The sequence below is a fragment of the Cyprinodon variegatus genome, unplaced genomic scaffold, assembly GCF_000732505.1.
Source record: "Cyprinodon variegatus isolate N-32 unplaced genomic scaffold, C_variegatus-1.0 Scaffold285, whole genome shotgun sequence".
NCBI lineage: Eukaryota > Metazoa > Chordata > Actinopteri > Cyprinodontiformes > Cyprinodontidae > Cyprinodon > Cyprinodon variegatus.
The window spans coordinates 728,537-742,764 of NW_015150738.1; the positions used below are offsets into that span (position 1 = coordinate 728,537).

Sequence of the window (14,228 nt, forward strand, 5' to 3'; positions counted from 1 at the left end):
GTGAGGCTATTAGTGATTTACTTTGGTGTGTTTTTGTCAGGCAGAAATTTATTTATACCCCCTGAGGGTGTAAGAGGTTAATGTATCTAAGATATTACTGGCATATTTTTTTCTTCCACCTAATTAATAAATGTGGAAGATGCAGATAAAGAGACTGATTTTTCTTACACTGTAAACGCTGCAGCAATGGCTCACCAGACTTAAAGTCATGCGACATTTTCACATTTTGTTACAGATTTGTTTCATTGCTTCTCTTTTGCATTTCATTTGAATCTGTATGCTTCATATATGACTCTTCGCCAATGGTTAAACCAGAACCTAAACCAAAGATAAATGGTTTGTTTCAATTGAATTTTTTTTTCCTCCAACTGTATTATAAATGGTTTGATGTTATTTGTTCATGCTTGTGTCTGTTATTTAGTATTACCGGTAGTAGTACCATTCCAAGATTTTTTAAGAGAGTTTAATAAAAAAAAGGTATGCTCTGTTTCAGCAGATATTCAACTTGTTCATTGCCATAAATGGTTAGAAAACAGGATAATAACCAATTTGCAGCTTACTTTCATTAGGTGTACATTTATATTGCTTTAAAATATTTAGAATGGAGAAATAAAGAAATAAATGGAATGTGTTTAGATGTTTAGCTGATAACCAGAGATGCACTGATCCTTTTTTGTCCTTTGTGATACATGGGCTGATCGTATTAGTCGATATATGATACCAATTCAATACTACTGTTGAATTAATTACTGTAGCCGTATACTTTGTCATGTGAATAAAGGCATCAGTTACTAGATCACTGTAACTGTATTGCTGTGTATGATGTCAATAAAAATAAAAATGATTTGATCGAATGCTGGATTGGCATCATTCATCCGAAATGTGATCCAGCTAATTCTGATCCGAGTCTCGGATTGCTGCATCTCTACTGATAACAGCATCTCTGATTACATTCATGCATTTTTGTAAGGTTGTTTTCTTCCACGGCACATTATCCAAAGTCACAGGTAGATAAATATTGTCTGACAGGACAATCATATTATCAGATATTATTGAAAAAATATTAGTTAGTATATCTAATAAATAAAATATTCCTTATTTGTATTTCTGTTTTCTCTGGCAAAAATCTAATTTTAAATTCTTAGATCAAAACGTAGCTAAAACCTTTGAATTTTGGTATTTAAAGCTTTTTGGAGACTATAAAAAAAAGCTAACAAAGTACACATAATTGTGGGGTTTATAAAAAAAAAAAGCTGCTTTATGTGGTTTAGAGCAACTGGCTGGTTTTCATCTGTGTCGATAACCTGACTGAGATTTGTCCTTTTATATGCAGGTTCAGGAGAGGGATGTGGGAAGATTATTCAGCGTTTTCCCAAGAAGGATTGGGAGGGAACGGCTTTTCCTCAAGGAGTGGAGATGGTGAGTTTAAGCATCCTCGGTAATTACCTCTGAATAACTAACCAGAGAAGCAAGGTGTTTGGGAATGTGCAAGACTCTTACATTGGACTACTCATGTGTTTGTTTTAAAAAAAAAAAAGTAAAGGAATAACATATTACACACTTGTCCTCCCAAAATTAGCTGTAGATATCAGCACTTTCTGTTACAGTTGGTCATTGATGTTTTTCTAAATTTGGTTATTCATCTAACCCCAAACTCGCTAATCAGAGTTTCACCAAATCACATTTACTGCTCACTCTATGCCCAACTTCCCTGGTTTCACTTCCCATGTTCCTCCATTTTCTCCAGTAATATGAACAGAATTAGCTACCTGTTTTAGTTTGGCCCCTGCTAATTTGAGTGGAGACCCCGTGGGGTCTTTGACAGGAGGTCTGTTATCCTTAGATGGACAATCCAATAGATATAGGAAATATTTTCTTATCGGGGATGAGAAAAATTGTCTGTCCCTAGGGAAACATTCTCATTTGACAGGATCACGCTGCCCAGGACATTAGTGTCTGTCTTATATCTGTTTTTGTTCATTTAAACTTAGCACCACTGATAAACTCCTAATGACTAAGCAGACAGTTGACGAGGGAGTGAGTGAAAAAAAAATACATCCCAGAAATTGATCATCCTTATAGTTTCTATTCCTGTTCAAAGGCCACTCAAGTTCTTCCATGTGTTCTTCTCTTTTTTTGTTGTTTTAGTAGACTAGTACTGACAACCAGTGATTATCCCTACCTGAGTTTTACATGTCTGATTTCTAACAGAAATGTACAACATAATGCCTCCTTCAATATCACCTAATCTAATTGATTAATATCTATTTGTGTTATTGTAAATTTAACATAATGTGATTTTTAGCTTAGCTAGCAAAGCAACACAGCTAAATTTGAAGACATGAAATGCAGGAAGACGTGAAGGCTGATGAAAGCTGTGGTCCTGCTTGGTTGAAATGTATCAATACTGTAAATAGTTGCTTATCTGGGTGGTATTTAAGGAAACACATGCACACAGAAAAAAAGCAGATGTGGAGAGGGGCTGTCATCTTTTGGAAACTGAATTAAGGGCCGATTTAATCAAATTATCTAGTTTTCTTTTGTCCAACCTGAAAGGGAAATCCCAAAAAACCAATAGCTACTTAAAAGAAATAAAATAATTCACTACATTAAGTCAAATTTAAATTGTAATTCCATTTTGTTTTTTGTTTTGTCTTTTTGGTTACAGAGAGCTAAATAACACCATAACCTTAAATTATACATATATATTGCTGTATAAATTGAAGGTTAGACCTTTTTTTTATTTTCATTTTTTTTGTCATTAATCTTTTTGTAATATTCAATAAGAAAAGGTTTTAGTTATGCTTCAATATTACTCTTATACAACAGGTCTCTCGCCTTTCAAAGTTACCCCTTTTCCACATTTTCTAGGATCTTTTTGAAAATCTTGCATGAAATCCCACCAACAACCAACCTGCTTCGGGGCTTTTCATGATGTTAAATTGTCCTACGTCTCTCTCTTTAGATTTGTTTTGTTTTTCTAAAGGTTCTTAATACAGTTTGTGAACCAAACTGCCATTTCTGTACAATTAGATACACGTGTCTAGTTTGGCTCAACCATTCATTTAATACCTGATATTTACCCTCCATGATTTTAATGACCTTTGCTAAATAAAAATAGATCAGTGCTGTTATTTTTAGCACATAAAAGGAAAAACCCAGCAGGGATTCTCATGACTTTGTCTGTATAAAGGAAACTTGTACGATGTGTGGTTTATTGTTGTGATTTGGGGAACATACCGTTCATGTTTAGTGTGTTGACACAGTTACAGCTGCAGCTACAGTATAGATAGTTTCTCCATGTGGACATGAGTATAAAAAGCCCAATTGCATTATTGAATGTTTATACAGCGGTATTTATGAGGAAGCTCAGAACAAACAACGCTTTTGATCTGCCATAAATTTTTTATTTATTCACTGGGCGGTTTTAGTGTCACGCAGGCATCTTCCTATACAAGCCACTTGAGTTTGTTGGTGGCCATTAGGAATGTGTCTCGTCATGTGTCACTGCTTAGAGGTGACTAATATTAACTCTGACAAGGCCATTTTATATTTTGGAAGTTAAAAAAAGCTTTTTGCTGTTATTTTGGGGGAATGGATGTCTTTACGATGAGGATGGATCTCATTTATTTCCTTTAATGACTCTGAGGGATAAATTAGGGTGGCGCCACTTACTCAGCATCGTCCCCAGAGTATCTTGTCATGGTTTTTCTCTAAATATAGAAACGCTGCAACAAGTTTAAGTGGATCTATTAGTTTAGTGTTTCCAGATGTCATCCGGGGCCATTGCATACCATTTTAAATTGGTGCTTTTAAAATTGAGAAATATAGAGAACTCAATAGGGACATGATCCCTTCCAACATAGGCTCATCTTTTAACTTTCTAAGAAGCAGTATGTTGTCAAGAATATTTTGGATTATTATGGAACATGTTGATGATTTGTTTGTTTTTCAGTGAAGCTTTTTTTTTTTTATTATTTAAAGGGGGAAAGAAAAAAAAAAGAAAGAAAAGTGGAGGCTTTTCTAGAAATTTTGTTTCCGGGCTACGTGTTTGCAAGAAAGCTTGGTTTAAAGCCTAATGGCTGAAATTCCTTCTTTGAAGCTTTAATGAAGATACACCATAGTGTTTAACAGACCCACTTAGCAATTTGCATTTTGGCTCCATTTTGGTATGTAAACCATTATTATTTGCAGATTTTCTCCTCTTCATGAAAAAGCAAATTACTTTTTCTTTTTTTTTCTTTCTTTTTACAAACACATCTGTAGAAAACAGTGGATCAAGCTGAGCACGAAAAGCATTTTGCGGTCACAACAGGCCCCCAGCAAACTAAATAGCCACAGATGAGGAATGCACCAAGAAAAAGCGTTTACAACTTGTGCTCGGAAAAATGTGTTTCTAATCTTTACAGGCAAGTGATGATGATAGGAACCAGCTCAGATCCTCATCTGTTGCGGATGAGCCGCGTCTGTAGAGGGAGGTCAGTGCTACATGCACCTAGTAAATTTCCATCACTTCACCCTCTAGCAGCGATGCAGGGGTGCTTGGCTTACTGTAAATGGTCAGGGGTTCACTAGATGGTACCACAGTGGGGTCTCGGGGTGAGGCTTTTAATGTGCAGATTCCACTGAACGGCTAAATGAGATGAATTAGTGGTCACCAACTATTTTGCTAATTGTTTTTATTTCTAAAGCAATTTAACGAGTTTTAGGCACATTATGTGGCAGAAAAAAAGGTTTCTAATATGATTAAGACTGTGAAGATTAAACATGCATGCACAATTTTGGCTAACCTTACTTCATTTGATAATTGCCTTAAATGTTATAGTTAGATAATTTGTGTGTGATGTGTTTAGCAAATTCCAGTATTTTTAAATGTTTTGGAGCAAAAGTTTCCTCCACTTAGTCAATTTCAGCCACAGTCCTTACTTTTCATGGCTCTCATTTATCCTATGTGTGCAAATTAAGGTCAACGGCTCAATAGAGTTAGTTATAATATAGCTTGAAATTTTCTTGTCTCTGTGGGGTGATGACACTGGTGTTGTACAGTGAACTAAATACTTTAATTTCTAAAACCTTTTGATGAAAAATAAAAGGGATAAACATGATGTTGCTCAACTGGGTCTGCCTTTCTTCCTGTTTTTAACTGTAGTTAGAGTAAACATCAGCCTTCGCACGGGTGGAGTTACTTTTAATGGTTTTAAGTGAGAGCTCTGATGACCAGAAAGAGTGGAGTGTGTTTTTATGCAAACTATGTGGCTTTCCACCCTTGGTGTCATGGGTGGTACTGGTAACAGCACTTAAAGTTTTGTTGTGTTTTCAATAAATAAGGTTTTGCACAAATTGTCAGAATATATGGAAAGTAAAGCTAGTGTTTGAAGGTATTGTGGAGGATTTTCGCCATCTCCACTTAAAAAAGGCACATGCAAGAGCATGCACAAGCCCATTTCTCTTTGTGCATGCCTTGTTTAAAAGTTGCTGTTCTGATAGCTCATACAAGCTCCCTGTGCCCGAATGTCTGCACTAACCCCTAAATCCCTCATCATTGTATAGAGAGGGGACTGTATAATGGGCTTTATAGCAAAGTCAGTTAACTGAACGTTCGGACAGATGATCACAACTTTTTAACTCGCGTAGCTCGTCTACACTCTGGTGCAGGGGGTTGAAGGTGTTGTCCATGATGGATGTAAGCTTGGACAGCACCCTCCTCTCATCCACTTCCTCCACTGAGTCCAGAGGGAAGCCTAGAACAGAAACGGCCTTTCTCACTAGTTAACCAAAAGGCTATATAAACTTTACATCAGAAGCAGATATAAGAGAAGTGTTTTTATTAGCTTGCTTATATCAGAGATGTCATCGATTTCTGATACCATTATTGGTTTGGTACGGTGGCCTGGAGGTGCAAACCAACATTACAAAATCTAAAAAACTTTTCCAAGTTCCAAAACAAATGATTATTTCAGAAAAACAAATTTACATAAAAAAAAACTTTTCCAAGTTCCAAAACAAATGATTATTTCAGAAAAACAAATTTACATAAAAAAAAAAACTTTTACAAGTTCCAAAACAAATGATCATTTCAGAAAACAAATTTACATTTAAAAACACTTTTACAAGTTCCAAAACAAATGATAATTTCAGAAAACAAATTTACATTTTAAAAAAACTTTTACAAGTTCCAAAACAAATGATAATTTCAGAAAAACAAATTTACATTTTAAAAAAACTTTTACAAGTTCCAAAAACAAATGATCATTTCAGAAAACAAATTTATATATAAAAAAACTTTTACAAGTTCCAAAAACAAATGATCATTTCAGAAAACAAATTTGTGTTTGTGTTTTTGATGTATATGTATGTTTTTTTTCTTTTTCACTCAGAGCCGGATTTGACTCTGAGTGAAAAAGAAAAAAACCCAAAAAACAGTCAATTCAGAGGTTACATATGCCACATATTTAGCAAAGAATGCTTGGAATGACACTTTACTCGCTCTGTTTATTTGGTCAGCTTGCTTGTTTAATTACCAGCAACTTTTGTTTAATGCCTGATGTACGTGAATGTTTACAACATCGGTTTCCTTTAGACAACATGTTTGTATCGTCTCTGAAGTGGTGCTAAATTTGCTGGTGTCTCGTTGATGGCCTAGTTTCAAACAAGCTTCAGCTGGGGGGCAGATGGCAACGTGCTTACATTTGTCTCTAGATTACTATAGTACACAAAGGATATCATGTTTAAATAATGGAATGCAAGGTGCTCAGCCTGTGCAGCCCAGATCATCACTCCACCACCACCAGGCTTGATTAAATTTGGTCCAGCTTTGGGTTGGCAGGTCAGATGTGCAAAGAATAACTGAAAGTCATATTTGCCCTTAAAAGCCTCATTAGTGTGTCTCTACTTTAATGTGCTTACAAAGGTTAATAATTATATAAGTATTTTAGTGATATAAGTCCATTGGTGGTACAGAGCCTGAACTTTGGGCAGATTTGTTGAAGAGTGACAAATGTGGTCAATGTTTCCCCATCCACGGTAACCCAGTAGAAAAGATTATTAACAAATAGAAGTGTTATGACCTTAAGATTGTTTGTATGTGGCGCTAACTCAAAGTTGAGCTAAGTCAATTCATTATGCATCATGGAAAAATCACTTTTTGGTAATTTTATGTTGTAGTGACATACAAAATAGAAAGCTTTAATTGTGTGTATGTATTATACCCTGCTTGTAGCAATGTGAGAGTACAAATGCACTTATCCCATACCTAGATAGAATATCGGCTCTGATATTGATCGGATATCTGTGATTAGATATCAGAGCACGGAGATCCAATCCAGTGCACTTTAATTGGAACTGCTATTTCTTTCTTTTTGTTACTTATTTATAGCACATTTATATATTTGTTAATTTTTTACCTTTTTGCAAAGGTAAAGTCTTCACTACCATGGCGATCGGTACCGGATATTGGCCGTTACTCTCAGCTCAGATATCAGATTGGATTGGAAAAACCTAGATCAGTGCATCTCTACTGGTTAGAGTAGATGTATTGTATAACATTATTTCCAAAGAGTTTCCAACATCATTTAATGATTGACTTCATAATGAGTAAAGTGTATGATTTGTTATGCATATCTGAATTAAAAACAATGATTGATCAATATGGAGTATTGCTACCTGAAATTTCAGTTTTTGCATTTTTAGTGTGGTTTTTAATGTTTGAACTTAATACAATAAAGAGAATGCAATTTTCCAGTTTATTTTCTCCAGCAACTTTTAAAGGAATGTCTCTAGAAAAGATAAATTGGAATTGAGCACAGTTTGACATTCGGTTTAATAATTATAACCCTTTCTCTTTAGATCAGCCTCATCCTGACCACATAATGACCGCAGAATGACATTTAAGTCCTGAAAGATAATTGAGGACAAAATCTATCCGTAGCCTCTAATTGAAATGAACGTCGGCATACGTTGAAAATGATGGGTTTGTGTGAACGCTCGGCGTGCCGTAGGATTTGTGGATTTGGGGTGAAGACAGATGCCTTGAAAGCTACGCCCGAGAGGTCAGACGCATTCCTAAGTGCTGCAGAGTTCAGTGTTAAACATGAAGGTCAGCCCATTACATGTACCCTGCAGACAACTTTCAGTCAACAGGCTCATTCCTGCTGTCTCCTCTGAAGTCATAATTCCCGACAGAAAAACAAAATGTCTCCAAAGATATATGTTCGCATCGGCCCTGTTTGATCATATGTCAAAGACTGACGTAGCGTGGAGGGAAGTAATAACCCAGCCAATGCTGGAAGTACAAAAATAAAAACCTTACCTTTAATGCCACAAAGATGAGCAACAATTTGTTTTTAAAGTGCTGAAATAAGTCAAAGTAGCATTATGAAGCACTTAGTCTCAGTACAACTTACTCTTCATTGATTGATTTTTAATATCTGTAATTATTCAAGTTCATTAATTATTAAATTAACTTTATGCCACCGTAATGCACTACACTTTTTCATGTACAGCATTTAACAATGTTTCACTACTGAAATGTTCTATATAAATTAAATATAATATAATAAATAAATACTAAATATAATATAAAAAATGTATAATAATATATAAATATGAATAAATCAAGGCTGCACTTTTAAAAATGAAAAAGTCTTTAGAGCTGTACTAAACAAAATTTCTTGTTGTATACACTTGTGTGTACAAAATGAGAAAATAAAATCTGTCTAAGTCTAATGAATTAGGGCTGCAACTAACGATTATTTTGCAAAACGATTAATCTGTAGACAATTTTTTATTTTAATTTTTATTAAAGGGGTCATAGAATGATTATATAGGGTATTTGGTGCTGGTTCTTACGGTCTCTGCATACGGTCTGTTGGCATATTTGCTATTCTATGCACCCTAATGCAAGCCTGGCAATCCAATATCATTTTGACCAGTGTGAGGAATGCTCTATATAGCTCTTATCCTGGCAGTCTCAATTCAATTCAGTTTATTTATATAGCGCAAATTCACAACACACGTCATCTAAAGGCACTTTACAGTTTACCAGATCAAACAGTCAATTTGATTCAAAGTTTTCTGTCTAAAGAAAACCAGTTAATTGCATCAACTCTTTGCTCTCCTTGCTCGTATGTGTGTGCTTAATGCAAACACATGAGCAAAATGCAGAGGTCAAATTCCTGTATGCCTAAAGCGACGCTAACAAATGAATGATTGCTTTTTTGTGTCAAGGTAATAATCCATTAGAATGAAGCAGAAATCCATTTAAGGTCAAAAATGTTCTAGAATCACCAGGGTTATCCATTTTTAAATGTATAATATGGTGGCTTAAACACTCTCCAATGACAAGTTTACTCATAAACTATAATGTTGTTGAATTTTATCCAACTTTGACCTCTTTCCATCTCATAAAGGCGGTATCAGGTGTGTCACAGTGAACATCTGTGACCTAATCTTCAAACTCACCAGTATTTAAGCTCAGACTGGTCCATAACAAACTGCTTTTGCTTGGACCACTATTCAGCTTTAATTTATATCAGCGTATAAACAAGTCACTGGTTTTGGAACTGGGCCCTATGATGGTGAAGTGATCGACTGCTGCCTTGCAGCCCCTGTCTCCCCTCTGGGATCATATTCTCCTCATTCATGTTTTGGTTTATTCTTGTTGCCCTGACTGCCTCCCACAGTCCAAAGTGTTTCTGTTGGGATAACTAATTTTTCTAAATAGCCTTTAGGAGCAAGCACATGCAGACATTGTTCTACGTTGCCATGCAGTAGACTGGATGAAGCATCAAGGGTGCCCTATTCCCATCTTTACTGACCATCCTCAAATCCTTCAAAGATAGGTTTGGAATTAGTAAAAATGGATTTAATGGATCTCAATATTGACATACACTTAAGATTGATGACTAATCGGTGTCATGAAAGCATATTTTTAGAATACCCCCATTTTAGCGATAACTGGCACTAAATAGCTGCTGTGAAACTATAGTAGTCATCAGATGATCAGTAGTCAACTGTAGACTACCTGTTCTTTTTGTTGGAACCACTGATTTTTATTTTTTAATTAAATTATTTCCCACCTTTACAGTTTCCACCTCATATAATTTTTATTGAATACAGTTATATTTGTATATGTCAAAATTACGGTTGCGCCATTAATGGGTTTTTGTGTTTATTAAAAATGCATTTTTGGAAAATCCATTTTTTTCCCACTAATCCATTCATTGGCTTTCCATAACTTGCATGTGACATCAGTTCATCTCTTTTTGTTCTTGTATGTACAACTGATAAAATAGCTCAATGTGTGATGCCACTACCTGCAAACATTTAGTGTTATAATTCCCTTGTTTGTTGTCACACATGTTGTTGTACCGCATTTTTTACAACTTAAATTTTATTACCCTTTAAATTAAGGAAAGTTTCAAGAGGGGGTGATTAAAATAAGAGCTATTTTTTAAAGCAACTTTTGTCATTTGTATTTTTATATGATGAAACTTCCATGAGAAAAAAATCTCCTTTTCCTAAGCACCAGACAATAGAAATTGCGTTAGAATAGTGGGGTGAACATTATAAATAAAGTTCAAACTGCTGTTAAACAATTTACTATTAAGAGCACATTTAAAGATAAAAATACCTTAAACCCACCTTGTGTGTTCTATCTTAAGGTTTCTACTCTCAGGCCGGGGTCCTTCTGATAAAGGAAGGTGACCTGATTGGACCACCTTTTAGATATTTTTGTCTTACCGCATTTGTCTAATTTGTCCTGTCTTGAACGTTGACTTGTTGAACTCCGAGCTGCTCTCAAATCCCAGCTGTAATGAGGAACGCTGCTCTCACTTCCTGGAAGGATGCTGGAGTTATTTAGAAAATGTTTGACCTGTGGGTGTCATGTGTAGATATGCGTCTGAGTAACAATTTAAGGAATTAATATTATATGAAAATGCTTGAGCATCTTACTCATTATCATTGTTTTCGGTCCATCTTCATGCAATAGAATGAGCACTAACATTCTTTTTGCAAGGAGTCGCTTTTATAACTTTATTCTTGCAGTAAATTGAATAAACCAACAATGACCAAGCTTAAATGGATTATTCACAATCAGCAGCCGGAGTTAGTCAGGCATTAGGCTCTCTGCCAAGCCGTGGTCTAGTGAAAGAATGCACTCTAATTGTTTCTCTTTATAGACCTGCTCGAGTGACCATAGCTCGACATGTCACAGTGCACGTCGATCCCCGCGTGTTTGCAAAACGGAGAGAAAAATCCCTAAACATTACATTCCACAAAGAAGGAAACCATTCCAATCGGGGAGAGAATTGGATGGTGTTTGTCAGGAAGATCCACAGATGAGTAATCAAGGCTTTATGTGCTAGCAGAGCTAAACACATCAGGGAACAAAGCTGGAGCTGTCAAGCCAGCAGGAATTTCCAGGCTGAAAATCACTGCTCCTGATCAGGAAACGGGGAATACACAGGATGGGATTTAGCCGGGGAACATCAGAGACTGAACACACATGAACTGAAGCTCCTTTCAGAAGTTGACTGTTTTCCATTCACTAGACAACAGCTGAATAAATCGGTGTGGTGTCCGGAGGGGGTCCTTGTTTTTTTCTTTGTTTTTCCATCACTTTTTGCTAAAATAATCTCTCTCGGTTTGACCTACTAATGTAATAGACTGCATTCAATGCAGCCTGCAGCAACCAAAACAATAGAAAAAAAATAAAATCTTTCAACTTTATTATAAGTAATTTAGGAGAAAGTGGGGAGAATTTATGCTGAAACTCTTCTTTTTTTATTTTAACTGTGTCCTTATAGAATCTTATCATACATGAATCATACAACTTAATCATGCATGTATTTTGCTCCTGAACTGATTCCTTTTTTTAATCTGTTACCACTGCATGCTTGTATGTCTCTAAAACTTTGAGTTTATTCTTGCGATGTCCGCTTGGCCAAATGATGTCATTTTTGGCTTCCATGCCCCTCTGTCAATGTGGACAGAATTTTTGCACAGCGCAATTAGGAAAAATTGGAACTATAGGGACAGATCCACTTGGTAAAACATGGCAAGCGAGCCACAGCTCCTAGTTTAGAGAGTTGGCAAATGTAAAGTAGAGACTTCCCATGATTTAGCCCATAGATATCACCACTACCAACAGATTGTGGAAAACTCCTGGAAAGAAATGACTTTTCTTTTTGGAGAGGCTTTGAAAAAGAATGGGGTGTATAAAGGCTTCAGGCTCTGTGACGGGCGGCTCGTTTTTCTCGCAGATTGTAGATACGTAAAGCATATACCTACCTTAATCCTGGCATGGAAATGGAGAACTCCTTTTAAACCTGTTAACCCTCTTATGGCCATATTATTTTCGTCACACAAAATGCCTTTAGCCGTTAGTTTCATTTTTATGTGTGTGTCACGCGTCGCCTCATCTGCTTTACATACTCTTCTGTAGGAAACTTTGAGATCTGCTTGGTAGACCACAATGCTTTAGATCAGATGTAAACCCACTTAGCAGATAGACATCAATGGTCACCTCACATTGAATGTTAAGGTTGGGCGATATGCAACGATTTTCCAATCGATATTCGTCAGTCCAACATATAGCGATGGAAGATGTGTTTGTGCATGTAACTGTGTGGGCAAAGACAAGCACCCCTTCCGAGCGTGTATTAGTAGGGTTAACTACCTGCCCATACTGCTAAAACCCAAAAAGGATAACATGCTTGTTTTCTAGTCAAGAATGTATAAGTTTTGTCCAGTGGGAAAAGTTGTTGTTCTGATTATATATGATACAGTTAGAGGTTATTCATTTGTTCATCTGAATGTGCAAAAATCGGACAGACCGGCTATTGGGTTGGGGATTTTTTCTTATATTGATGGGAAGCACACAGCGTTACTGGAGGAGAGAATTTTCCTAATTGTTATTGTTGTTTCATTTTGTATTTGTTGTGTTAAAACCAAATCCATAACAGATGAAGCGGCCTGTAAACACTCTTAAAAAAACTGCATCTCTCTGGTTCTGGTTTGGCTGTATAGAAAACAATAACAGCTAGGCCCCGTCCACACGAAGTCAAAACAAACACGAAACGCTAATATTTTCCAGAACGTTTGTCGTAAAGACGGAGACTTAAAATAAATGTGATCGTCCACACGAATGCATGAAAACGCTGCAAAATGTATGCCAGGCCTGTAAGTGGCGCTGTGGTGCCAAAGCAAAAATAGGCGACGAAATGTTGGGTATGCGCACTAATATTTATGCATGGTTGCCCTGCGGGTCCATTTTCGTGGTTCAGTCAAATTCAGGTGCTGAACTATGTCGTCGATATTGCTCTGTTCTTCCTGGAGATATTCCAGAAGAAGAAGATTCTGTTGTAAGCCCGACAGCAGGGTGAGTAGCATGAGCAGCAACAATTCAACACAGTACGGCGCCATTGTTGTTGTGATACTGTGTCGCGGAAGCGTGTTTAGAGGCGACGCTATGACGCATGCGTGTAAGAAAAAAAATGCGGTTAGAGCTTAAAGATGGAAACGCGAAAACTGCGTTTCAAAATCTTCCCACTCTGAAGGCTTAATAAAAAAAAGATTGTTTACAGACCCCCGAAACGCCGGCTTCGTATGGATGAGAGGCTGGTTTGGTGAAAAATTTGTGTGTTTAGGCCAGGGTTTGGCTTCGTGTGGATGGGGCCATAGTCTCCATTTTAATTAGATAAATTGCCGCTGCACTGTGACAATTGGGGAAAAAAGCCGCAGCTGGAAGGAGTTTGTGTACCATTAAAAAAAAAAAAAAAAAAACATTAAGGTTGGTTTTCTTGTTGTGGGCTGCGTGTTAACCTGTAGGTCCAAAAAAGAAACCAAAAAATGTCTCTTAAAAGACGATCATTGAATTTGGTCGTGTTTTACGCCATCAGCCTGGTGCTTTCAGCAAGATCACTTCAAGGAGGTAACATAACATTCATACTAGTTTTAATCACAGCATTGAGTTAAGCTCTGCCACAACTGTTTCAAAAAATACTTGAATTGCAGACATCCAAAAGGGTTTTTTTGGACAAAAAAGTTTTTGTGACATCACAGTTCTTCGCTATGCAGCTCTAGGATCAAGTGGCTAATGCAGAAGAGATTATTTGTTAATTACAATGATTATTGATTATTATCTTGTCTCCTTGAACCACAGTTGGCCCTGCAGATGGCTACTCAAACTGAGCCTGGTTCTGCCCGAGGTTTCTTCCTGTTAAAAG

General features: G+C 36.5%; 1 protein-coding gene across 3 annotated transcripts in view; it reads left to right on the top strand.

Annotated features, from left to right (window-relative positions):
- Positions 1–14,228, top strand: part of sbf2 (SET binding factor 2) — a 116,396-nt gene that overhangs the window by 14,574 nt on the left and 87,594 nt on the right. For all 3 annotated transcript variants that reach the window (XM_015383466.1, XM_015383468.1, XM_015383467.1), the window contains exon 2: positions 1,334–1,419. In XM_015383466.1, coding sequence (XP_015238952.1) covers positions 1,334–1,419 — 86 coding nt within the window. The remainder of the gene's footprint in view (positions 1–1,333; positions 1,420–14,228) is intronic.